This window comes from Pseudonaja textilis, chromosome 2 (genome assembly GCF_049901715.1).
Source record: "Pseudonaja textilis isolate UNSWEBS1 chromosome 2, rPseTex1.2, whole genome shotgun sequence".
NCBI lineage: Eukaryota > Metazoa > Chordata > Lepidosauria > Squamata > Elapidae > Pseudonaja > Pseudonaja textilis.
In genome coordinates this window covers 77,264,853-77,292,538 of record NC_141991.1, presented here as the reverse complement: position 1 = coordinate 77,292,538, position 27,686 = coordinate 77,264,853, and the positions used below count along the sequence as shown (strand labels likewise).

At 36.3% G+C, this 27,686-nt stretch overlaps 1 protein-coding gene across 5 annotated transcripts; it reads left to right on the top strand.

Moving 5' to 3' along the window:
• The first annotated feature begins 3,137 nt into the window (after nucleotides 1-3,137).
• LOC113433766 (F-box/LRR-repeat protein 21-like) lies at nucleotides 3,138-23,492 on the top strand. Of its 5 annotated transcripts, none has more exons than XM_087924364.1 (7): nucleotides 3,138-3,248; nucleotides 5,399-5,505; nucleotides 10,484-10,591; nucleotides 15,475-15,934; nucleotides 17,201-17,323; nucleotides 18,863-19,034; nucleotides 21,731-23,492. In XM_087924364.1, exons 4-7 carry the CDS (start codon nucleotides 15,563-15,565, stop codon nucleotides 22,372-22,374), a joined length of 1,311 nt encoding a protein of 436 aa, XP_087780490.1. In that variant the 5' UTR covers nucleotides 3,138-3,248; nucleotides 5,399-5,505; nucleotides 10,484-10,591; nucleotides 15,475-15,562; the 3' UTR covers nucleotides 22,375-23,492. The 5 variants fall into 5 exon arrangements, with proteins under 5 accessions (XP_087780490.1, XP_026552298.1, XP_087780491.1 ...); XM_026696513.2 differs by having other exon boundaries at nucleotides 10,475-10,591; XM_087924365.1 differs by having other exon boundaries at nucleotides 3,138-3,572.
• The last annotated feature ends 4,194 nt before the right edge of the window (nucleotides 23,493-27,686 follow it).

The following is a 27,686-nucleotide window of genomic DNA, read 5'->3' as shown; positions in this document are numbered from 1 at the left end:
ACCTTCTTGTGGATAGGACCCCGATCATGTCTTTCCTGCTGGTTATGGCCACCTGTTTAATGTCTTATGTATGGCAAATACCTAACATTTCAGTTGCCATTCTCCCTCTGATTGTTGTGCTTAGTTACCATTCTATATTTATATCTTGTTTATTATGAGTTTTTCACTTCTTTTTTGTTTGCTTTTATATTATATGCCTCCCAGAGTTATCTATCTGAGTTGGGGGGCATTATAAATCTTAGAATAATTAAATTTACTCTGACTTCTGTGAGTGAAGAGACATCTTTCACATATTCCTAAACTTTTTAACTTCAAATGCTGCATTTCTTGCACCAATATACTCAAGAACTATGTTATTTGCTTGCCAACCTAATCTATTTTAAAATATGGGAAAGTATGGCAATTATTTTCAAAAACAGGTCAAGATGAAATAACATCAATTTTACACATAAAACTTAACTTTTTAAAATAAAAATCTATACAGAAGTACCATAAGGTTGGGTATTTTAAATCTTGACAAGCAATTCAAGTACTTGAGTAGGTGATTTTTTTTAAAAAAAAGAAGCAATTGTTTCTTCTTAAAATGAAGAACAAATCAAATTGCCTAAACCACTTGAAAGAATATTTTTAGTCACACGCTCCTGAAAACTGCTCGGTGATGAATAAATCTATTAGCACCTTCTTGAATGTGACATACTAACCTACTTCAAAGATATTAATGTTGTTCCCATTTCTGTCTCTTTGGCAATTTTAATCCAACAGAACTGCAGTATCTAATTATGGTAAGATTTAGTAATCAAGAATTGGATTGATAGTTGAAGCTCTAATTTTACTAAGTAGAAAAAAACGATACAATTATGCACAGGTATGCATTGCTTTCCTACTACAGTGTACTATAGTACTATAGTACTATATAGTACTATAGTGTACATTTGTATTACTAAGATCTATCTACATGTAGTTTGCAAAACACCGCATTCTATGACTTGTACGAAAAGATACATCATTGAGGATGTCAAGGAAATTATTTTCTGCAAATGTATTTGCAGTAGGAAGTACAATTTCTTGCAATCTCAAAATTCAAGAGTAAGACAATGTTTTTTTTTAAAGTGGTATGTGCTAGAAGAATAAAATGAGGCTATTCTATAAGAAATCCTAGGACACTGAAGATTGTCCTAGAAATCTGTAAGTAATAAACCCTCATTTTATGCTCAGCATGTATATCTGTATAAATAAATATTGTCTTCAGTGACCTGCTTCCAAGGAAAGCCAGATAAGTGCTGGCAGCACTGAAGCTCCTCACAGTTCAGAGATGAGTATACAAATTTAGCTATTCTGACTGGAGCAACACAGAAACCTATAAAAATATTCACTGACCTTTTAAATGTGTAATAAATATAAAGTAAACCCCCCCACCTCCAAAATGCAGACAAATTCATACAAGAAATTAAAACTGGGTGTACTACAATTGAGAAGAACAATAGTAATTTTGCCAGACTGGAGATACTTTGATGACAAGAACATCCTTGAGAATCCCATCTTCCATAAATCTAAGGAATGTAAACAACGCAGCAGCCAATCATTCAAAACTTACAGGATTATGATTTTTTTTCATCTGCAGAATCCCAACCCCCTATTACAGAGGTCAAATAGCAAAGAGGAAATTTCTTATTTGGAAGAGTGTTTAACACATTTGTAGTTATTTGTATATTATCCCTAGTTTTGCTGATAAAATGTGAGCCACATTCACCATTGCTAAAAACATTGATAGCCCATAGTATTATTTTTTTTTGCTACACTAAATATAAGTGGCCTCAACTTATACAGTAAGTCATAAACTTAGAAACAGTTTAGAACCAATGTGTATTTCTGAAACAGCTACCCCTCCCATAAACTTGTGGCAGAAAGATTTTAAAGATTTCATTTCGACACAAATGAAGATGAAAATATTCCAGGTCCGCCTGCAAAGAGATGTTAAAACACTTGCAAGGTTTTCAAGATTTGAATTAAACAATTGTCTAGTGCATGCCAATCCTGTCTGCAACTCCTATTTCAGCAATGAAGGCTCCATGTTAGATTATGAAATACCTTCAATATTTTTGTGCAGTAGGAATGTCCAGTTTATGCAATGTATTTTATATTTTTTCACAGAGGATATTTTATAGAAGAAAGCATTTTATGTAAATACATTTTAACATAAAGAGGCAAACTTATTTTAATTATTGAATACCTCAATTCTAAATGTCCTTCATACAAGTTTCATTACCAGTGGATCTTATTCCTTAAAGCAAATATCTCCAGCCTCAAATTTTTGAGGGATGCCTATAAATTAGGCCTTACTCATGGCAAGAAAACTGTGGTTTTCTTGGCAACGTTTTTGGAAGTGGCTTGCCACTGCCTGCTACCTAGGGCTGAGAGAGGGACTGCCTCAAGGCCACACTAACCACCACCGCCTCCTCCTTTCTAGTTTGACACCTTCATCATGACACCAAACTGGTTCTTATATAACCTCAATTACCAGAGATAATTTTACAACTGAATAGCGCAACGCTTGCAGCTAATTCATGAGTAAGCCCTGGAACTCAATGGGATTATATATTCTTAATTTTTAAAAAAGCAATTTAGTATTCTTTATTTTTTATTTTTAAAAAGCCCTGCCTTCCAAACTTGAGAGTCGTCTTAACGTTTTGCATTAACTCCTCACCATATTCCCCTTTCTTCCCATCTTTGCTTACAGACTCTACCCGCTACGTCCAAAAATAAAATAAAATAGCAAGACTGCCCGCTAAATTTCCCGAAGTGATAAAATCGCCCTTTCTACCATCTTAAACGCCCACAAAACCCCCTCGGAGCCCAAAATGGCAGCAAAGGTCACGTGAGGATCTTTTTTTTTTTCCTCCGACGCCGCGAGGTCCGCGCATGCGTTATGGTCTTTTCCCACCTTTCTCGGGAGCGAGGCGAGATGGAGAAGGTAGTTACCTCCGCCGTCCGCAAGGGAGCGGAAGCGAGCGACGAGAAGTTCGAGCTCCCGAATCTGGGTCAACCGGGTGCGTAGCAAGGCAAGCGCCTGCGCGGGAAGAACACGTCGGTGGGCGGGGGGAAACTGCTGTCAAGCGGCAACACCCACTCTAGTCCGTAGTCGCGGAAGTGGGTCTCGGTGGCGTCGCGTGCGGCTCCTCTGCCCCCCCACCCCCCTTCGCAGCCGCTGTGCTGCCTGAATCCCGGCGGACTGAGGCGCGGCGATCGACGTAAGTTGCGGGGAAGGCGGGGGGGCGCCTATCATTTAGGCGAGATCTGGCTTCTGCGCCAGAAGCCTGGGCCTGGCTCTGCGGAGGCCGGTGAGGTCAGCAGAGATTGGAAGGTAGAGAAAGAGCCTCGGGAAAAAGAGCCAGTTGGTTCGGAGGTCCGGACTAGCGGCGGGGACATGTAGAAGGGACTGAAGGGAAGGACGTACCGGTAGCTCGCGTGGGAAGCCGCCTTCTGATGTTGACCAGCCTTCCTTGCCAAGCTCCCCGGCCCAAGTAGTTTACGTTGCACTCTGGCTTGGCGGCTGTCGGTGGCTGGCCAGGCAGGTAAGCTATCCCTAAGAATAGCTTCAGGGGACCAAAATACTTTCAGAGTCGTGGTTTTTCAGGAGAGGGTTGGGACGGTTGTGTGCCTCATCTGACGCCTGTCTTTGCGAGGATTTCTCCCCGCAAGAGAAAGACTTGATGCAGGTAAAACGGTAAACCCAAAAGGGAGGGATGAAATGGAGATCTCTCGCCTAGAAGCTCTTCCTGGATACCTGTTGTTTTGTTTCATCGCTGTTAGGTCACTAAACGGAAAAAAAAGAAAAAAGCAAAGAATAAGGCCAAAACTGTGAGTTTTGAGTGCGGTGGTGACGATATGCACACAATAAAGCAATTATAAGTCAAGAAAAAGAAAAGTCAAGCGGTAGCCTAAATAAGTAATTCTCAGCAATTCATCCAGAGTCTGTGATTCATTATGAACTGAAAATCTGTTTGATGTAATTCCATGTGTCTGGCTGTGCTTCCCACAGCTGTTTGTAAACACTCGTATAACAGCTAGACATAACTGCATCCCCCCCCAACATCTATGTAAGTCTGGTCAGTGCATCTTGAAAATGGGTCAAGATGACACTTTGGGTGCTTTCATTTTCTATGTCTTTTATTGCTAGCATGTTACAAAGGTTAATGGTCTCACCAGGCTCAAAGTTGACTCAGCCTTCCATCCTTCTGAGATGGGTAAAAATGAGGACCCAAATTGTTGGGGGCAATATGCTGACTCTGTAAACCACTTAGAGAGGGCTGTAAAGCTTTGTAAAGTGGTATATAAGTCTATTGCTATTAATGGTGCTATCTCATTAACAGTGCCATTGTATTATTTTGACATATGTGTGTGTGTCTGTGTGTGTGTCTGTGTGTGTATATAAATGGTATTCAGCTTTGTTTGGGTATTTTCCCACGTCGTAGTTGTGCTTTTAAAGTTGTAGCAACATTTCGGCAGAATACAACTTTTGCTACAACTTTGAAAGCACAACTACAATGACGTGGGAAAATACCCGAACAAAGCTGAATACCATACATGTAAATACCCACGAAAGCTTAAGAAAACATATATACACACACACACACACACACACACACACACACACACACACACACACACACACGAAGACATGGACATATACATCATGAAAGAATACATCTATGATGGCTACTGTTTGTTCTGGCAGGTTTTGAAAAGGTGCAAATGCAGAAGTCCTCATTGCAAGTTGGAGTATGCAAACAGACTTCCAGAGAAAATTGTGCTTAGTTTATCAGACAGCTGCAGGAAATAGTGTCAATATATAACTGCGTGTAATTTGGTACATTTGGTAGCATATGTTTTAAAATGCATTCTCTAATTTTTTTACTGAAATTGCCTTTTTAACACAATTATAGTTATTGAAGATAAACAGTTACTACAATAATCCATTTAGTTCTCCCCAGAACAGAGTGAGGCCAGTGACATGAGAATGCCAGAACAGAGTGAGGCCAGTGACATGAAATAACTAGGGGGCAGTACAGTTTATCAATCTGCTTACCTCCTGTCTCAGATACAACAGGATAGCATATTAACCTGGCTGTAAGGAAGAACTTACAGAATTTATTTTTCCAAACTATGGCAACCTTAAGACTTGTGGACTTCAACTCCCAGCTATGTTGGCTGGAGAATTCTGGGAGTTGAAGTCCAGAAGTCTTAAAGTTTACAGGTTTGTAGACATCTGCTCTATGTAAATGAGACTAGAGTCATTGTAATGATGATTACATTCTTGCATTTTCTGAAAAGTTGAGAAAACTGTTCTGAAGTAATGTTTTGGCAGATTATAATAGAATTTCTTTACTGTTTTATATAGCCTAGAAGTGCAAGCAGGCAGATGCAGGTAATTGCCTCATGGCCACAATTAACCATTGGGATGAACATCATTCATCCAGCATTGTGTAACGTGGACCGGCATTTTAGGTAAGGAAATACTCCTACAGAAAGATGTTTCAAAGCCTCACTGTATTTAATTTTATCATTTTAATTAATACTAAAACATTCATAAAAGTTTGCTTATATATTTTTCCCCAGAAATATGTATGGTGAATCTAACAATCATCTTGATTCTGTTTTATTGTTACAGGTATATATTGTTTTATTGTTATGTAAACAAAAAAGATATCTTCCGCAAGACTATCATATATCTTGGAAAATATTGAAATTGAAGAGTCCTATAATGAAATTATATTAATTTAACTTTCTATGACTATTTCTGGTTAATTTAGCATTTAATATATTAATATTGCATCCAAAATGTCATGACAGGCATATAGCCAGTTTCTACACTTAGGTGTATATATACTCAAAATGTATGTGATTGTTAATCAAATATTGATATTTGTTTTTTCAGTTATTTAAATAACTGATCTGCATTTAATAAGCATTTTTAATTAGTGTGTATCTTTTCAACCCTGTGCTCTAGTATGAGTAGTTTCTTTTCGCCAAACCCATTGGTAAATCTTGATAAATCTCATATTACTCAGAATTAGATTCTCAACATTGATTTCCACTGGCAGGGAAAAATATCGTGTCTTATAACCTAATTCTATTTGATTATTAACTAGATTTATATTTTGATTTTTTTTATTCAGAAGATAAAGGCAAAGTATTATAGCTTTGTCCTCATTTTTTAACTCCCATAACAACCTATGGGTATAAATTCGACAGAGATAAACAGAGAGTAATTGGTCCAAAGTCACCCAGTGAGCTTCTGGGGCAACTCTGTACCCAGTGGAAGTCTAACATCTTAGCCACTTCACAACACTGGTTGTCATCATGTTATGAATACTTATATGGTATAAATCTACATTTAATTCACTGCAGCTTAGTGTTTGATTATTCATCAGGACTATTCTTATATTACTAACAAACTTCAACATCTTGCATCCTAGAATGCTCTTGCATCCACATGGATGGCATAAATATAACCAGCTTTTTCCTTTCTATTTTGTACAGATATTCATTGGCATATTGCTGATGGGCTTAGATATTAACATGGCCATAATGATTACTAGCTATTGACATACTTAATTTATCTAATTGTCTTTAAAAGCCATTTAAATAATGGCTACTGCTGAATTTTATACCAACAAAATATGCCATATGTATTTTTTCCTTTTTTTGCCTATTCTGAATTTCCTGCCAATTGGCTAAAATTGATTGTAAGTTCTAATGTTTCATGGAGAGATAATTTTCTCATCTTTTTTTTCTCAGTGCCTACATTATCATTATGTTAAATATTTTTTTTGCAATGTCACTATAAAGTAAAAAAAGACATATATTTGAGGAATCCTATTTTTTACATTGCTCAAATTTTGAAATGCTTGTAAGGTTGTAGTTTTAGTCTCCTCATTCTTATTTATGCTAGAGCAGTCTGCTTAGAAAACATGAGCATTGGAGCCTCATTCATGCTTCCAAAATGTAACCAGATGAAGATAGTTGGTGAAAATCAATCCTACATAAGCAGCCATATGACTGTTAGATAACAGCAATGAAATTTGGATACTCACTTTGTTGTCATGTACAGTTGGTCCTCAATTTATGACTTGTCGAAGATACAACCAACCTGAAAAGGGGGATTTATAATCTCAATCTGAAGCTATCCTTGTTGGAGCCTCCCTGCCATCATGTGACCACATTTCAAATGCTTGGCATCATGGTCAAATTTACATCCGTTCGCAGTATGCTGTGATCATGTGATTGCATTTAACAACAGTTTAACTGAAAACGACAATGTTGTTAATGCTGCATTTGCTTAATGACCACTGCAAAAAAGTCATAAAACCAGGTTGATCATCTGTCTGACCTGTTTTATAACCACTATGCAGGCTTCATTATGGTCATAATTTGAGGACTACCTGTAGTGAATGTTTGAATTTTTTAGCCCAAATCTGATAGCCATATCCATATCCATATCCATATGTTACAAAGCTGGCATTCTGTCATAAAAGCCTTGAGAGCTATTTTCTAGCTATTTGTTTTTGCTGTTGCTTTTGCACATAAATGATTACAGTTTAATGTTATCAGATGAACGTTGATGAGTTTAAATGTTTGTATTTACTTTTTCATAAGTAAAGCCACAAAGAAATTGGAAATTTTCATTTCCTTTCTTATGAAAGCTTAGATTTGGTCAGTAATTATTGGTTTTCAGGCTAAGATTTCAATAATTGTAGTTAAAATTCACAATTTTCTGAATTTGGATGCAATAAATACTAAATTGCATTTCGCAAAAAGCGAAAGCTGAATCTTCCAAAGTGGATTACTCTGAAACAGGCTTGCCAAGTTGGTTCTTATAATGCTAAATGAGTTTCTTATGCGCAAATGAAACTGTTCTCTCTCTCTTGCTTCAGGAGACAAAAAGATGCATACACTATAACTATAGCTCTACACTGTATTCTCACAGCTTGAGAAACACAGTACAAAGTGCTGAAGGAAGGGTGGTAGGGCATTTTCCATTCAGCACTCACACAGTCAAGAGAAGGGGTGTAACAAATTGCTTGGGTGTGTTAAGTTATTTACAAATTATCCTAAACACACATATGTATCCATGGCACTCTTCTCTCTGTTATTGCAAGTTGAGTTCTGAAAGTTAAAAGAACATATTTTGTCTACCAATTTCTTAAGTTTGCACAAAATCATAGAGGTTTTTTTAGCTTCCTTCCTTAGAATTTCCAGATAATACTGTAAAATTATTAACACTGGTAGCCTTTATATTTTTCAATATTAATCAAATATGAATCAAAGTGCATTTGCTTGAAGAATTATTTGTACTGTATCGCAGATGAGCTCTGTATATAATATAATTTGTAATACACTTGTACTGTAATATCAGTGCAATCAGAATAAATAATGATTTACAGATAAAATATGCGGTTCAATTCACTATACTATATATAAAAGAAATTAGAATCAATTTTCTTCTCCAAGTGATGTCATCTTTAAGGAACTTAATGGAAAAAGTATTTCTTTTTACATTGTTTCATATCAGAAACTTTTCTTGTCAGCAAATATATTGTACATAATATAGATTTTGTAATTTTTCAAGCATGCACTTGAAGAGTATCATCCATAGCATTTTTATGAATACAGGCAATCTTTTAAACCACTGTTAAATAATTCAGACTTTGTGGTGCTTTGATATCACAAGTATCCAACTGAAAAATATCCATGATAACTTTCAGTTTCCTCTTTAATTAGCTATATGGTGATGTTTCATATGGTTAACCAGTTTTGGATATTTTTGTATTCAAAACATGAAATAATCTCCTTAAACAAGCATTAGTTCCAAACCCTAACTTAGTCCCTTCCATGGGTTTCTTAAACTGGGCAGGTCAGTTTTCTCTGGTGGATGACTTCACAGGTCAATCATTCTCCTGAGATTCCACCCTGCTCAGCAATGGGATGGATGTTCAGACACCAGAAAGGTGTTTGTGCTAGGCAGGAATTTCCACATTTTCTGAAGTATATAGGGGCATGTGCACCTCTGCAAGGCCAGCTGATTTGTGAAACTAGCCATCAGGCTGGAGTGAATTTAACATACTTAAATCTATATGAAATATTTTGTGTTGTGTTTTATTCTGAATAAGATACCAGGTAAAGTTTTATGATGTACAGGTCAATAATCTCTACAATATTCTGATCTGTACTTAAATTGGCTGAAAAGAAATATAACTGTTTTTTACATTTCATGACCTAGCCAGTATTTTATGTTGCATTATAATGCATATTATCTCTGAAATATAAGTATAATATGTATAATATCTTACTTAAAGCATTAGAGTAATATTAAGAGTGTTATTACCATGCATTAACAGAAGTCATAGTGGACTTATTAATGTCCTCAGTACTAGAGTGGTCCATGTAATGTTATTTTCTGGAGAATTTTATGATGGAATCATACTATCTTTCCCCAAAAATAAGACTGGGTCTTATATTAATTTTTGCTCCAAAAGACACATTAGGGCTTATTTTCCAGTTAGATCTTATTTTGAGTGGGGAAACATAGTTGAAACTTTGAGGCCCAATACTACAATTGGGAATGCAGTGCTGTGCAACCAATCTGTTGGTAAAAATGGCATCCATGAGAACAGAATTTCTGTTGGGCACTTTCTGAAGGGTAGAACTTAAGGCCACATTATTCTTCTACCCAATTAAATTATTTGTTGACTGGAAAAACAAAACATTTTGGGGTTGTATATCCTGGATCCAGAAGGTATAATATGGAAAACTGGTTGGTTACTTGGTTTATTTATTTCAGTGGGTCTGCCGTATTCTGTTGTATTCCATTTTAAAACTGAAAAATAGCAGAAAAATTTATACAGGCTTGATTTTCTATTCAATCTATACATAGTGTATTAATACATACAGATTTTAATCAAAGGATGAAATAATAAAACATTGATAGTGTGGTCTGTTGTATTTTGCTTGATTGCATGTTTTAAAACAGGAGTTGTATGTTGACTCTGCAACTCTTTCAGGGCGTGGCTCAAAGGTACCTGTGATTCGTACATCAGACCCATTTGATTTTACAAATGCATGTACAAACATGCATACTTGTAAGGATTCCTGAGAAGGATATGAATCTTGAACCTCATCCATAGTTCTGCTTATCATGATGCTTGCTGTATATCCTCTGCCAGATAGTTGCCTGCATGTATTTAAAAAAATGATATCATGAGAATTATAATTTCTTGAATTTAATAATGTCTCCTCTTATCAGTAAGTTTTCATATGTCCATATAAACTAGTACAAACTTTCATACTAATTCTCACCACAGTATATTGTTAATTACATTCTGTGACTTATTTACTAGTCATTCTAATTTAGTAGTATTAATGTATATATTTATATACATTTCAAATATAATATTTTCTTCAAAATATTTTTAAGTGAACTTAGTGTATGCAACGGTTGCTGGAGTAACATCCCTGGTGGCTGAACTCTTCTGACCACAACAGTGATGATAGCAGTAGAGATATCTTCAGCAATGTTATCCCTTGATTGAAGGTAACTGCTTTTCAGAATGGTCTGAACCTTTGGATTCCAGTCTATCTTGCCTCCAGAAAATGCCATGATTTGGGGGTGAAAGGATGGGTGGGAACATCTTTAATATTTCAAAAATATTTGGCTACAGTGGTCCAACAGAGATTTAAACCATGAAACTACAACTACTAATCTTTTAATTGGCACACTGATTTCAGGAGGAAAAATTGCAGCTTTGTTAAGGAACTAATAAATTTGTGTATGGCAGTAGTTGGGCTTAATATACTATAACATTATTTTTATTTTATTTATTGAATAAATAAATGTATGTTCTGCCCATCTCACGAGAAAGTGACTCTGATTGCTTAGATTGAGTGTCAGGTATCTTATATCCCTGAACTTGTTCTTTATGAAGGTTCTTTTATAGACAATAAGGTTGACAAGGATAACTAGTCTATTGGTTCTATTTGTTATTTATTATTTTCTATTATTGGTTCTCTTATTAATAACCCTCTGAATATTGGTCTGTATTTGGGGGTGAAGATACCTTATATGAGTAGGAGGAATGCCATTTCATGGCCTAACAGTAGGTGTTGGACTAATTAAGTTCTGTTCTGTTCCTAGGCCATTCTTATTTTTAAACTTCTTCACTAGTAATCTCAATGAGACAAATTTAATGGATCTGGCATCAAACAATTAGGCTTACAATTGCCCTTATCCAGTTTTTGAGAAAAATGAATTTCAGTTATAGCACTTGCACTAGTTCAATGTATTTCAGCTTACCTGAAAGATAACTCAGTGTCCCAGAGATAAATGCTTCTTTTCAATAAATCCTATTATACTGTCCATTCTGTTTTGCATTTTCTTTACCTAAACCCAGGAAAGGGTTACATGATAGTAAATTAAAGAAAAGGGTTATCCAGACTGTCTTTTGTCTGATGACCAGAAAAATTAATGATTATCATGGTTAAGATGCTCGCCTGAAAACCAGAACTCAGTTCTAGGAATGAAAGATGGCTGAGTGACTTTCGGTTGGTTACTCTGTCTTAGCTTAATCCACCTCACAATGTGATTGTTGTGGATAAAATAGGAGAAGGAAGAAATATTATGTGTGTTCACTGCTTTGAATTATTTTTAAAGGCAGAATAAAAATCTAATAAACATTCTCACTTATGCATGGAATTACATTGTTGGAGACATTTTATGTAACATCAATTTGTACTCTGAAATAGTATGCATTGAATAGTTTTAGAACCTGTACTGTACAACAGAATTTCTCGATATATTTCATAGGTCAAAGAGATGCAGATAGGATTATGTATTCAGATACAACTTTTCCATTCTGTTTTACCATGTGCATACATATAAAGTTTTACTGTAATATATGTAGTCTTAATCACTTCTTTTTGTTTTATTCCTGGATTTAAGTTTCAGACTAATTAATTATGCTATAACTGATTAAACTGATAATGAAAGTCCAGTATAGTTGATAAAATGATAAATTTATTAAATAAATTTGAAACCATTAATCCTAATTTTTATTTCATTAAAAGCTTTCCATCAAAGGAAATGAGAATGCCATTTTGAAGATTTTACTTGCCAGCTGCAATTTAACATGCAATTAATTAGACAATTTTTAGTTAGACATTCTTACTTAGTCAATTTAACAAGTCTCAAAAGTCCAGGGCCAGACCAAGGGTAGAACCACAGCACACAGCCCCCCCCGCCCCCCAGGTATGACAAGTCCCGGATTGGGGCTCAACAAGTTAATAATTGCCTAAAAAAATATAATTAACATAAATACTATAAAACAGATGTCTCTATTACTAGCAGCTTTGTACATTTTAATTATGAAGGGGGAAAGAGGAGATGAACACTTGAATAAGGAAATTTACATAGTAGCTTTTCAACCAATCCAATGTTGCCCTTTTTAATTGACATTTGTCCCCTTTAGTTTTTATATAGGTCTCTAGTAGAGTCTTTCTATTAAATGTTCTTTGGAATCTAGAAACTTGTATATACAGGGAATGAGTTAAATATTTCATCGTATAAAATTAAGCATACTTTAAATACTTGATTGAAACTAACATTATTTATCCATTCAGTATCAGTAGCCTCAGCTTCATGGTCAAAATTTCAAATTGTTGCCAATTAGAGAAAAAACATAAAAAGAAACTATCCTCTTATTTTTTTAAATGGGTCTTTTTATGATATGTCTTGTAAACTTATTTTCTGGTATTAAGCAGTTTCTTTAAGTTTCAATATGCATGTATTAATTTATTGAGTTTATAGGCTTGCTGCAGTCTGCTGATTCTGGTTGTATGGAACAGTTAAAACACATAATCATGTAAAATAGCAACTAGAAATATGATTCAGGAGCCATAATTAAAAATATTAACAGTTGTAAAGAAAGTCTCCCAAACAAGAAGCCAATGGAACAATCTACCCTCCTTGACTTTATTGATTATTTCAATTTATATGGTTGCCTATCTCAAATTCAGGACTGGGTAGCTAACAGTCTTAAAAGAAAAAGAAAAAAGCATTTTTTAAAAACAAAAACACTGCACATAAGATAGCAGCCTGGCTAAAAACAAACTCATCAGTCACAAGTTGACATAACTAATGAATGTGCTCAGCCCTACCTCCTAACCCCCAGACTTGATGGAACAACCCATTTCTTAAAAGAGAAAGGGCCAATCACATAATGTGCAGAATGCTATTTTAGAGAAGGGGAACAGTGACTGAATGTTCATATATACGTGGTGGTCGTAAAAATGTGATCCTCTAACTATGGGGGACATGTGAGGAGCTCACAGATACTGCCATGTAAGTAGATATTACAGGGAGAACATGATCCTGCAGATATCCAGGCCCTGAACCATGAATGGTTTTTAAAGTGTCAACTAGCTTCTTAAATTGTATTTGGAAGTCAACTGGCAACAGAAACATCCATCATTACCAAAGCTACTGCATTCTAAACTTCCAAATGTCTCGAATGCTTCTAAATGTTCCTCAATGGTAGCTCCAGGTACAGTGCACTACAGTAGTCCAATTAAAAAGTAGATAAGGCATGAGTAGACAGTGAATATTGGCTGCCATTCCAGAACAGAGCAGTCTAGATGGAACTGAGCAAAGGCTTCCTAGCAGTAGCTGTCATCTGCTCCTAAAGCAGGAGCTGGGACTCTAGAGGATTCAGAGGACTAAAGCAGGAACTCCCAAGCTGTGAACTAAAACTGCTCAGGGAAGTGCAAAGTTATTCAAAATTAATAATGGAATCTCCCAGGAAGCAGCTGACTTTCAAACCCACAGTGGCTCCCATCTTGCTGGATTTGCATGTTACTCTCCCCATTTAAAGAGACAGATTCTATGCACCTGCAAGTACTTCAATAGTGTCACTTACTCAGCCAACGGTTAAGAGGTACAGGTTGGTGTTGTCCGCAGACTGATTAAATCTGACCCTATGCCACTGGATGATCTTACCATGTAGTTTCATTTACCTAAAAGGAATGGGAGAAAGTATATGGTTCAGGGCATCCCTCAAGAGGTTTAAAGTTTGATTTCTCCCTCAGTCCTTCCACACTCCTTTCGGGAAAGAGGAAAACTGTATATAGATAATTATGCATATTCTTTTGGGGGAAAAACATATGTTTACAGTTTATCCACAATAGCCAGTGGTAAATTAATTTTCTATGAAGGAGCCTGAAGTGAAAATTAACTTAAGAATCTGTTATGCCATGGGTCCTCAACCTGTTGGCCAGCAGGTCACATGAGTGGCTGGCCAGCATGCATGTGCATCCCCGCTTGCGCTAGCATCACCACAAGTGACATGCAGGTGCTAGCATCGCCATGGGTGCTACCATCTACGCAGCTCACAGCCCCATTTGCACACATTCATGTCCCCCCGGGCCACCAACCCAGAAAGCTTGGGGAACTCTGTATTATACTATGGGTGCAGCAGTTTAACTTGCAACTACTTTTGTGGCTCCCTGGATCTCTGAGATTGCACTGCCAAAATTCAGTGACAGAATAGCTGAATTTGATTGCCAACTTCCTAGAAAGGAATGAGGACAGGAACCTTCTGAGAGGTAAACCTATATTCTATATTCTCACCCTCAGTGCCATTTTTAGTACAGTTTTTAAGCCTTTGTAAAGAAGAAAATAATAAGGGAGATTTATGAAGATGAATAAATCAAGTGTGATGGAATGTAATCTGGATTTCCTGGAAGGTGGAGGTGGATTCCAAAGGAATAAGAGGCAGCTCAGTCCAAATACTTCATGTAAGAGAAAGAGGGTGAAGATAGCCACTCCCTAATAGTTCTCAGAGTGTATGCTTCATGTTGAAAGAGTGTTTAGTTTGGCAAGATAGATGTCAAAAGTAAGAAAGACACGTGATTCTTCCAAGCACATTTCTTTATTCTTCCACACCTATAAGACAGAATCTTTCGAAACTGATTCCTCTGAAATGCACCCCTTTCCTCCTGGGAATTCAGACTGCTACATGCCATCATCTAGGAATCACTGCTAGACAGTTTTCATCTTCAAAGCCCTGAAAAAAAATCCTGAAATTGGCATTTTCAAGACTCACCTTAAATATAACAGTGGAATTTGGAACAAAGAGTCATGAGATGGGCAGCTATTTAAATAAAATAAATTGCTTTCCAAAGGCCTATAGTTACCACTTTACTAAACCCAGAGAGGGAGAAGTAATCTTTAAGTCAGCCACAACTTTTCTTGGATGTCAGCAGAAGACATCTAACTGACCAGTGTAAAATTTGGGATTTGAATGGCTTCCATTCACCCCTCAGACAGCGTGTAATCTTTCTAAAAATAAGGATTGTATAAATATTGATTAATATTGACAGATTTTGCATTCTGAAAGTCCTTTAATTCTGTCCCTATTTTTGTAGAGATCAACTGTATTTCAAAACTTACAGAAACCTTTGTCAATTCTACACAATTCAACAGTATTTGACGTGATTTCTTTTTGTCATCGGTATGAAGAGGATCAAGGAGACAGTTAAATATGAAAATCCCATTCTTCAAACACTAGAAAGCAAAAAAAAGCAAAAAACTGGTTTTTATAGCTCAATGTTTGCTGCATCTCATTCTTTCAACTTGATTGACTGGGGAAACCTGCCCATCCATGTAGTATTGCAAATCTTTCAGTATCTGCCTCTTGTTGATCGTGCTCGAGCCTCTTCAGTTTGCCGGAGATGGAATGAAGTATTTCATATCCCTGATCTTTGGAGAAAGTTTGAATTTGAACTGAATCAGCCTGCTACGTCTTACTTGAAGTCTACTCATCCCGATCTTATTCAGCAGATTATCAAGAGACATGCTAATCATTTGCAGTATGTAAGCTTCAAGGTAAAGAATGTTTTAATAACTCTGCATTTTGTTATATTTTCCCCCCTTGGGTTGCATTTTCTTGGGGAGTTTTTTGTGGGGAAGCTTATTTTATATATTGCCTACTTGAAGTATTGAAAAAATGCTACTTAGGAGTGTTAAAGTAGATTTGGGGATTCCAGCTCAATCATTCCCTTACCCCCTTTTCCCTTCAACCCTGATGTGATTCACAATATCCCCCAGTTCTTAATTTATTAATATATGCTAATATATATTGCTAGTACGTGTATGATATGCCATACACTAAATACATGAATAAATCCCCCCAGTCCTTCAGAGCAGGAGGTGTGGGAGGAATTGCTGGCAGCAAACAATATACATTCAGCACAAGTTAACAGACATCTTTATATACAGACCAAACAGAAGCAGAGTGAAATATAGATCATTATTTCTCATCACATCTAACTTTAGAAATCTGGGAATAAACATGTAAGGGACTGTCTTTTACTGTCTCTTGAGTGAAGTCTTAGTGTATTTTCTTTAAAAATGAATCAATCTTGATCACCTGAATAGTATGTCAGGCATATCCTATGCACGGTGATTCCTTGTATTTTTTTATATTTTTAAATGTACAAGTAGAACTTGCTTAACAACTGCCTGTTCAGCAACCTGTTTAGCAAAGATTGAAGTTACAATGGCACTGTAAAAGTAAATTTACAGCCAGTTCTTGCTCTTGCAATCATAGCAGTATCCCTGTGGTCACATGATCAAGATTAAGCAGTAGGCTTTTATGATTGTTGTAGCATCCCTCGGTCATGTGATCACTATTTGTACGCTTCATAGCTGGCTTCTGATTAGCAGAATCAATGGAAAAGCCAATCTTAAAATTGCAAGTTGTGTTCACAAGATGTCTCACTAATGACCTATGTCATTACTTAACAACCAAATGAAAATGGTGTTGTAAGTCCATTGTGGTCACATGAGGTTTTGCTTAATGGCCATATTACTTAGTTGCTAGGCCCACTTGTTGCAAAGCAAGGACCACCTGTGTTCAATTTATACATGCTTGTTTGAAATCCTGTATCAGCTTCTATATATATATTTGGGCACCTTTCTGTTCAAGAGTTGTAGGTGATGAGTGGTTAACCTTAATTACCCGATGAAAAGCTTAAGTAGCCCTGAGGATCAAAGGGTTCCAATATGCTTTAAAGCTAGGAAAGAAGTATGAAAGGAATGGCAGCATGAGATAATCTTTATCTTGATGAAATACTGTTTTTTTTTTTCCAGGTTGATAGTAGTACCGAGTCTGCAGAAGCAGCATGTGATATTCTTTCTCAGCTGGTGAATTGTTCTATCAAGACACTTGGCTTAATTTCAACAGCAAAGCCAAGTTTTATGGATGTTTCTAAGGTATTGCTTGCAAAGATATGAACTTGGAAAACTGATAGTTACATATATATTTATGCTGCATATATATTTGGAAACACAGCCTATAGAATTCCCACATGCCCCCACCCCCATGTGTCACCTTTGAAAATAATTCATTGATTAGTTTTGCTTTAAGAACAAAGTTCTGGTACAATAGGAACATTTACAAATTGAGAGAAAAAGGACTTTTTGTAGTCCTCTCTTTCTGTTGCAGTCCCTTGTCATTTCAAGAAGATCCATCAATCCTTGGGAACAAAGTGAAGAAGTAGCTACAGTATAAAGAAGGGATTAATGAATTTGTTTCCCATCCTTTTCCATTCACTGAATCAAGTATTGCTACAACAAGTGGAACAGCACAGTTGGATATCACTATAATTTAAATAAGCAGGTTCTGCTATGAAAACCTTAGATCTTGACAAATGCTAGTCTGAGAAAACAACCCCTGTGACCAAAAGAATTATAGTTTTTTTGAATATATACTGTACATGTTTAGTTGAAAACACTACATTAGTATTATGTTCATCACTTGATGATCAGTACATAGGCAAAAATAGAAAATATACCAAGTTTGAAAAAATGTTATGGATGGGATGAGGTTGCTGAAATAGAATCCTCCAAATCCATATTCTTTAAAACATATGTTGTATATATCCTGTATCGTAAAATAGTTTTGTAAGAGCTGGAATATTCAGGTGATATATTACCATTTCGGTTGCTTCTGAAAATCTTAGCCATTTGCTGATTCATTATCTTGCAAATGTACTGCGTATTTCTGCTAAATTAGATAAATAAGCATTCAAGTTTGTATACTATAATTCACATCACTAGCCCCCAGGATCATACTGACTAGAGTTGGGGAAGTTTTAAAGCACCGTTTCTGATTATAAAATCTAAAAGAAGAGTGTTTTTTTAAAAAAACTATCCTCATGTCATTGGACTCCTTTCAATATAATTACAGTGAACATTCACTCAAACTGTATTTCTTCACAATTATTTCAAATCGGTTGTTTCATAAATCGATGTAATTAAGATTATTTCACAGTAATCCCCTTTCCACAATTCATTTTCTGTGTGCGTCTCAAATTTACTGCAGTCGATGTTCAACTCAGCAGACAGGGTGAGGGGGGGTAATCTATTGCTCAATGCTTTTCTTTCATCTAAATTACATAAGTGGTTGTAAACTTTGGGCAAAATTATGCTATTACCACGCCGTTTGAATTTGATCTGCTGAGTAGTTGTTATTGCATTCAGGCCTGGTGTACTCATAAATAAAGAAAATTCTTTGATTGTTAAGGGTCTATTCTTCAATATTAATAGCTCTAAATCATCTACTCTATGTGTATTTTATGGTAATGACTCATTAAATATTTCTATATAATCATCCCTTCTGAAAAAGTTTTCCTTAAACAGCTTTTTAGAAATATGAACTGACAATATTACCCCTTTTAATAAAAATACAGTGAATTTATAACTCTATAGGAGATATATATGAAATGTTTCTTTTCTAATTTGTTTGAATAGGCTCATTTTGTATCAGCGCTGACAGTAGTGTTCATCAATTCCAAGTCATTATCTTCCATTAAGATTGAAGATACACCAGTAGATGATCCATCCTTGAAGGTCCTTGTTGCTAACAATAGTGACACTTTAAAATTGCTTAAAATGAGCAGCTGCCCTCATGTGTCACCTGCTGGTAAGTAATAAACTCAAGTAAACAAAAATACAACACTGCGGCAAGAGTAATGAACTATTGTTATTGCATTGCCTTTATCTTTTGGGTTCAAAATTATCTTGCTATATAGAATTTTTTTCCATGCCATTTTTTACTCTTGTCATTGCAGCTCCTGGGTTCATTCTTAAGTAGAAACTTAGAGCAGCTTTTTGGATGTAGCAACAGAAGCTATATATTTTAAATGAAGAAGCAGGTTTATGATTTTAGTTTGGTAATGTCAGTCTGCTGTGGAGTGCTCTGAATTTCATAGAATCATAAAACATAAGATCTGAAGGACTTTGCAAATCATCTAATCCAAAACCCTGTACCATAATGGCTTCTTAAATTCTCCCATCTTTCTTCTCATTGGAGTGGTGTGTAGTTGGTCATATTCTGGGAACATTACTGACTCTCCTATATTTTTTAATTTTAGGATAGCTGTCCATGGGGTTCCACCTAGTATTGGTGGGATACTATCTAGTATGGGGTCCCATCTAATATTCCCACCTAGAGTTTGCTGACATTAGCTTTCCTGAAATATTGTGTATGTGTGTGTGGATGTATGATCAGCATATTGAAAACCAGTATGTCATGTCACTTTCCCATTTAGAGCTGTACCCCTCAGTGTGACTGTGGTGATCCTTGACAAAATATCCATCACATTGTGTCCAAATGTCCATCAAGAGCTTATATACCGGCCCTATATCTGATTTTTTTCAACATAGACCACCCTGTCTTTGAATGGCTGGGTGAGCTGGACATTAACATTTAAACCACTATAAGTCCATGTATGTGCCATACGCTAAATAAATAGGTGTTCCCATTCTGTTTAGCTCTTCAACCAGCTCTTCCCTGTTGATTAAAATCAAATATAGGAGGATCTTTTGTTTTCCCCTTCAACCTTTTGCAAAAAAAAAAAAAAATCAACAGTGGAAGCCTTGGCTGATTTGGTCTTCTAGCTGATGTCCAGGTAATTGAAGTCTGCCATTATTACTAGATCTCTCTTCACATGTCTTTGTAATCTTCTGCCTGACATGCCCGTCTGTAGCACAGATTAGTACAATACAATAATATGCTTGTAACTTCATGTCTCAAAGATACTTTTTCAAAAGGCAACTGGAGTTCCTTGCTTTTTTTCTTGAAAACATTTCACTTCTCCTGTTTACAATACAGTCCTTTCCGCAACCCCAAGAAAGTTCCCTGCCCATTTGCACTCTTAAGTCAGGCGACTCTGAGGATAGAGATAGATGATCTATATTTTTTTAAAATAAGTTATACTCTTCAGTCTGTGAAGTCACCTATGTATGCATTCTTCTGGTAGTTTCTTTCTACCAGACTTAAATAATGCTTAGTAAATTATGTTGGTTTTTCTGCATTGTTATCTATTCTTTTAGTTTGGTCTCCATATATCTCAAAGAATCAGAATCCAAACCATTTCCATTGGCACAACATGTTTAACCAATTATTTGATTCTTGTAGACTTTCTTGTAAGGTCATATCATTCAACAGGAAGTAGTTTAAAATACTGTTGGTACGTCTAGCTTCATTGCTTTATGGCAGAGAAATCCTTTCCCTTGCAGTATCTTCAGACTATATCAAGCTGCATCATTTGTGTCAATGTGTCTCAGTAGAAAGGCATAGTTAGGAACTTTTCAATCATGTTCTGAATGTGAGACCCAGGAAAGAAGTACACTTCTCTTCATAAGTTAACAGGTTGCTTCTTCAATATGTTTCAATAGGTGTCTCCAATTTTCATCACTTAATCACTTCATCCTCTTTGGGGTAAAGAGAGAAACCTTTTCCTTTCTAGAGCCTGTATAGTCCTCTTCCTCAGCTCTGTATCCAGTTCTTTGCTAAGGAATCCAGAAGCACCATAAATGGAGAGGCTCTGGAAATCACCTTTTCATCCAAGTGGTCACTGGCCTGCTGCAACTTACAACACATGTTCTTTTTTAAAAAAAGATGACAACAAACATAGTTGTCCTGTGAGAGTCAAGAGAGTTACTATTTTGATATGCATGTTTTTCAGATGAGGAGGTGGTCGGAGAAGAGTTTTGCTCACTAGATGTGCTGGTTTTTTTTATAAATTCCTAGTTAAGTAGGCATTTAGTTTATTTTTAGATCAAATTAGGCAAAATTACAAATTAATGAGTGTCAAAAGATTTCACAAAAATATCTTAATTATGCAGAATTAAAACTACATAAGCAATGGAACCAAAAACCCTCCTTGCACCACATTTTTGTCTTCCTGGTAGACAGTATATCTTTCTGTGACCAATTATTTTTTTTTGCAGATTATATCTATTATGCATGGTTTTGGACTGAAGCTGTATTGAAAGAAATTTTATTGATTTTAAATATACTTTTTCTAAATGATTAACACTGTATATCAGTGTTTTTGTTTAGAACTTGTCACTGTGGGAGAACCAAAATTTTAAATGATAAACCCATTGAGACATTGATAGTATTTCTTTGCTGAAATTGCAGGTTTCTGAAATTGTTTTCTGAACAAATAAAGGAAATAATGTAGAACTTCCCATCATTTTTATGATTTTTCCCCCCATTCAGAATACATAAAATTATTTGCAACTTTGCTGGGCATATAAGCACACTATAGCATAAAAAAAATAAATTGAAGTATATTTTATACACATCTGTTAAATGTTCTGCTTTTTTAGGAATTCTTTGTGTTGCTGACCAGTGTCACGGCCTTAGGGAGTTGGCTCTTAACTACCATCTACTAAGTGACGAACTGTTGCTGGCTCTTTCAAGTGAGAAGCATGTTAACCTGGAACATCTCCGTATAGATGTTGTAAGCGAGAATCCTGGACAGACTGAATTTCACACCATCAAAAAGCAAAGCTGGGATGCACTGATTAAGCATTCCCCTAAAGTCAACATTGTGATGTACTTCTTCCTATATGAGGAAGAGTTTGATGTATTCTTCAGAGAGGAAACGCCTGTAACTCATCTTTACTTTGGCCGTGCAGTAAGTAAATCAATGCTTGGCCGCATTGGATTGAACTGCCCAAGGCTTATTGAATTGGTTGTCTGTGCTAATGGTCTTCAGCCTTTGGATGATGAACTCATTCGCATTGCTGAACGTTGTAAGAATTTAACTGCCATGGGACTTGGTGAATGTGAAGTTACCTGTCGAGGCTTTATTGAATTTGTAAAGATGTGTGGAGGCAGACTCACACAACTATCCATTATGGAAGAAGTGCTCATTCCAGATAGTGACTATAATCTGGATCAAATTCATTCTGAAGTTTCCAAACATCTTGGAAGAATGTGGTTCCCTGATATGATGCCTACGTGGTAAACTGATCAAGCCATAAGACTATACTAGTCAGACCTGGCTATACAGGATGTTGATTTCTATGCAAATAAGGAATTCTGAAGCTGAGATGTACGTAACTATGTAGTGGCAATAACATGCCCCTTGAGAAATGGAATATGGTCTTTGCTGAAGTATATAGATTGAAAGTACATCTCTTAAATATTAAGTGCTTAGAGTATTCTCCAATTAATTAGAATAATTTAAAATTATGTCTTCAATTGTCACGGACATCATCTAGTGCAAAGTACTACAGTGCTAGTATTGTATCTGATACAATTGGATTTCTTTGGTGTCCTAAATTTTAAACTAAAGCTTGTTTTTCCTTTTCCTCTAATGAAAACTGATGGTAATGTACAAACTTGTAAAAAGCAGCAGAAACACTATTAGAATTGTGGCAAATGTATGACTGTGCTACAAAAGCTAGTGTTATAAAAATCTGCCTAAACATTCTGTATAACAATAATAATCTGCTTCTTGGCTGCAAATTGCAGGAATGTAAAACTCCAGATATTGGGGTTCTGTTACTGACATGTCAGTGGAAGAGAAGTATAGTTCTGAGAATTAAGAGTTCAGAATAAAGGGAAGAGTCTGTATCCACTGCTGAACTTCTTAAATTTCAAATATTGTAATTTGCCTTACCGAATTACTGAAAGTAACAAGTTATTGTTAAATGAAAAAAATATACTTGAACAATTCTCTAAAGTTCAGATAAAGCTATCAGGATGTAACATTCTGCATTATGGAAAGATATAGCAATTTAATTGTTAGTGTTTAAAACAATCCCAAGTAAAGTCATCTCACCAATTTTTTTCAGTGAGCAGTTTTGTAATAACCAGATCATAATGCTGTGTATAAAATAATGTCAGAATGTTGATGTACATGTACAAAAATAAAAAAGTCTATGACATTAATGTATTTTTATTACTATCACATATGTTAACAGGTATTTATCCGGGTGATAAATCTGAAATATTACTAGGTATAAGATAAAAATAAAAACTATATATCCCCTACAGTTAAGATGTATCAAACCAAAATGCATACCTTTACATTTGAACTAGTTGATACAGAAATAAAATTAAATGCAGTATGGTCCTTTATTTATTCATTCATTCATTTATTTATTTATAATGTAACTGAACCTGTCAAATAAACAGTGCCACCTTGTGGGAATCAGGAAATATATCTACCCTGTTGCCATTTGGAATGATCTCTCTGCAGACATTTCTCTGGCTCCTACTCTTCTGTTATTAAAGACCTGGCCTTGGGGACAGAGTGATTATGTAGCTCCTGATTTGGTTTTATTTGGTTCTGGTAGATTTATGATTGATGTTTTGCTTTTCTATTCAGCTCTTTGATATATTATAGATTTAAAATTGTGAACAGCTTATAATCATGGAGTATGATCTTTGTTTGTTTGGTGGCACAGTGGTTAAAGTGAGTATTGCAAGCAAACTCTGCCCACAGTCTAGAGTTCAATCTTGACCAACTCAAGATTGACTCAGCCTTCCATTCTGCCAATATTGGTAAAATAAGAGCAAAATATGCTGATATTATAATCTGCCGGACAGTTATGTAAAGCACTGTGGGACAATATATAAGTCTATTGCTATTGCTATTCATAGCTAGTTTAAAATTGAGCCAAATTCTATATTTCTATTTTATTTTAGGAAGAAATTTAAATTTATTGGGAATTTCTTTTGGTATTTGAATTTATTTTAATATTGCCCTTGTATTATAGTCTATTTAAATATAAACTTTTCAAAAGAATTAGACCTAACAAAAGGGGAGGTGGAGTTGCATTATATGTAAAAAAAATTCACTAATCTCTTCAGAAATGCATAAAACCAAGGATGAAAGCCTCTTTGAAGGCATACAGGCTAAAATAAAAGGAAAAAAGAATGGCACAGGTGTGTACTACAGGCCATCCAATCAAGCAGAGGAAAGAGATAACTTTTTGCTAATTAGTTAACTAATGTGTGTGGGAAACACATCACAGTAGAAATGGGGTTCTTTAATGACCCTGACAACTAGGAAAGTTAGCATTTAGACTTACTGCTTTACAACCCTCTCTAAGCGATTTACAAAATCAGCATATTGCCTGCAACAATCTGGGTCCTCGTTTACCAATCTTGGAAGGATGGGAGACTGAGTCAACCTTGAGCCGTTGAGAATCAAACTGCTGGCAGTCGTGTCAGCAGAATTACAGTTTATAGACCAATCAGTCTGACATCAATACCTGGGGAGAACCTGGAAAAGATAATCAAGCAACAGATCTGCAAACAATTAGAAGTAAGCAAAGTTATAACCAGAAGCCAACATGTGTTTGTCAAAAACAGTTCATGCCAAACAAATCTTACTTCATTTCTTGATAAAGTGACTAAATTAGTGGACTAGTGAAATGTTTTGGACATAAGTATACTTGGATTTCAGTAAGGCCACAACCTACTTCTTTGTAAGTTAGAAAAATGTGGGATAGCATCATCACCAGATAGATTTATAACTGCTGACAAACCGTACTCAACATGTAGTCTTTAATAGAACTACACCTACATGGAGGGAAGTAAGCAGTAAAGTGGCCCAAGAGTCTGTCTTAGGCCCAATATTCTTCGGTATCTTCATGAACGATTTAGATGAGGGAGTAGAAGGGGAACTCAAATGTGCAGACAACACCAAGCTGGCAGGAATAGCCAATACCCCAGAAGACTCGAGATCCAGAAGGATCTCAACAGACTTGAACATTGGTCCCTACCTATCAAAATAAAATTCAATGTTGAGAAAAATAAGGTTTTACACTTGGGCAAGAAAATGTACAGGTATAGCATAGATGGAACCTAGCTCAATAACAGTGAGAGTAATAGTGAGAGGGATCTTGGAGTCCTAGTGAGCAATCGTTTAAACTATGCACCAGCAGTGCACTGCAGTCACTTGAAATGCCAAAGCAATCCTAGGCTTTATTAACAGACAGACAGAATCAAGAGCATGCAAAGTGTTAGTACTGCTTGGCTTTGGTAAGACCAAACTTGAAATATTGCATCCAGTTTTGGTTACCACAATATAAAAAAATACATTGAAACTCTGGAAAGAATGCAGAGAAGAGCAACAAAGATGGTTAGGGGACTGGAGTCTAGAACATGAGAAATGGTTACGGGAATTGGGATGACATCAGGGGTGGAATGCTTTTGGTTCTGCCCAGCTCTATAGAACCAGTAGCTCTAAAGAGCAGCAGACACCAAACCGGTTCTGTGTCTGCTGCTGTTTGGCCCATCCGCTCGCCTGGGCTCTTACCTGTCCCTTATTTCCTGCTTTTTCAACCTCAGCTGCTTTACGCGGCACAGCTGAGGTTGAAAACGCAGGAAATAAGTGGCTTTTCAATTGCTGCACACCCGCGGGCAGCGCTTATCAGCTGTCCGTGTGGCACAGCTTAAGGTTTATTACACGCGTGCGCAGCAAAACATAATCACCGAACCAGTAGTAACACCGATTGAATCCCATCCCTGGGTGACATGATAGCAGTGTTCCAATGTTTGAGGGATTGTCACATAGAAGAGGGAGTCAACCTATTTTCCAAAGCACCAGAAGGCAGGACCAGAAGCAATGGATGGAAATTGAAGAGAGAACTAAGGATAAATTTCCCGACAGTGAGAACAATTAACCAGGGGAATGGGCTGCCTTCAGAAGTTGTGGGTGCTCCATCACTGGAGATTTTAAAGAAGAGATTGGACAGCCGTTTGTCCCAAATGGTATAGGGTCTCCTGCTCATGCAGGCAGTTGGACTAGACGCCAAGGTCCCTTCCAACTCTGTTAATCTATTATTTAACCCTCCTACATTCTTTCTGGCTATCATTTCCTGGTGTGAAAATGTCCTAATGGAGAAATTGCCTCATCATATAATCCACTGCAATTTCTATTAAATCAGGGAAAGTCAATGAGGGAAGAAACTTGGTGGGAGAATGAGTTAAATGGGAATATGCTTCTATCATACGCTACTCATCCATCAGAATTTCTCTGAAACTGGGTATGAAAATACATTCATGTTCCTTTCTATCAAGTAGAGTTGTTGCAGTGGGGGGCGGGAAGGGGGGAAGGGAAGCAAAATAAACGTGTGGCAAGCATTGCACAATTCAAGAGGCTGCCATAAAGTTGCCATTGCAATAAATCACGGGGGGATCTAGACAATATTTGATACAGTAATTCCAAACAGAGATATGATTTAAACATGATGCCTTCAAAAGATTCTGCTTCATGGGGGACATATGAATCAGACTGAAAGCTTTACTGTACCTCACTAAGGAAATATTTTCTTTTATCATGTACCATTTTTTTCTTAACAAGCGGCTTGTAGGTTTTCGTTGTTACCACTAGATGTCATATATAGAATCATTAGGGCACATTTTCAGCTTCTGAACACAGCGGTGCTCTCTTAGGAGGGTTTAGAGCTGAACTAGTAGGAAAACTCCATAGATTGGGAAAAGAAAAGCTGAAAGGAAAGAAGTGTTGGTGTCCGGGAGACTCAGGAAGTATTTGACAGTTTTAAGACAGCTTTGGCTTTAGATGTACTGAAGCATCATTATGGAACCTGGGCAATATTTTCAGATTCACCATGGGCAACCTACTTATTCAGCACTGTTCGACAGACGAATAAGCAATACGCATTTCCTGGTGAAGCAAACATGCTGATGTTGAGGAAAAAAAAACTGCCTGACCCCAGAACTGAAAGTCGACCAGCTGTTTGCCATCTTCCCCTAACACCAATGCAGTCAGTTTGAGTTCATTTCATAAAAATAAGCATTTTTTTTTCTGCTCTTTCCTTAAATGTGTTTAAGGAAAGCCTTTATCAGCTATGCTGCTTTTTTGAAACCTTCCTGCTACTTTGGCCAATTGGTTTGGCACAAGATTTCAAGTGATGTTTTCATTGTTCTCAGATTTACAATTCAGTTTCCCAAACTTCTTGATTCCCATTTCTGAGCTGAATGGTGATTCAAAAGTACTTCTCTAAACACATAGTGTTTCCACAGTTGACAAGAGACTGATTGCTGTTGTACTTGAATTTCTACTCTATGAGAGGACAATGGTGCTGTTAATTTGCTAGATTAGTCCAATTCAATGTATTTGCCTTAAAAATTCTCAGTACTTTCTTATATACATGATTTAATTTCCTTACTTTCAACATGAATTAAGAGTTATCGAAGCTGAGCTGCCTATTTTGCTGTGACAGGCCACATCAATTTTAGCCACAAACTGATTGCCAGGGTCTAAAAGCTAAATTATGACATGACGTGAATAACATATAG

Excerpts from the sequence above, each read along its gene's own strand:
- LOC113433766 (XM_026696512.2), top strand. The coding sequence starts at position 15,563 with ATGAAGAGGATCAAGGAGACAGTTAAATATGAAAATCCCATTCTTCAA. Across the intron at positions 15,935-17,200 it reads TGCAGTATGTAAGCTTCAAG|GTTGATAGTAGTACCGAGTC; the intron begins GTAAAGAATGTT and ends TTTTTTTTCCAG. Across the intron at positions 19,035-21,730 it reads CCCTCATGTGTCACCTGCTG|GAATTCTTTGTGTTGCTGAC; the intron begins GTAAGTAATAAA and ends CTGCTTTTTTAG.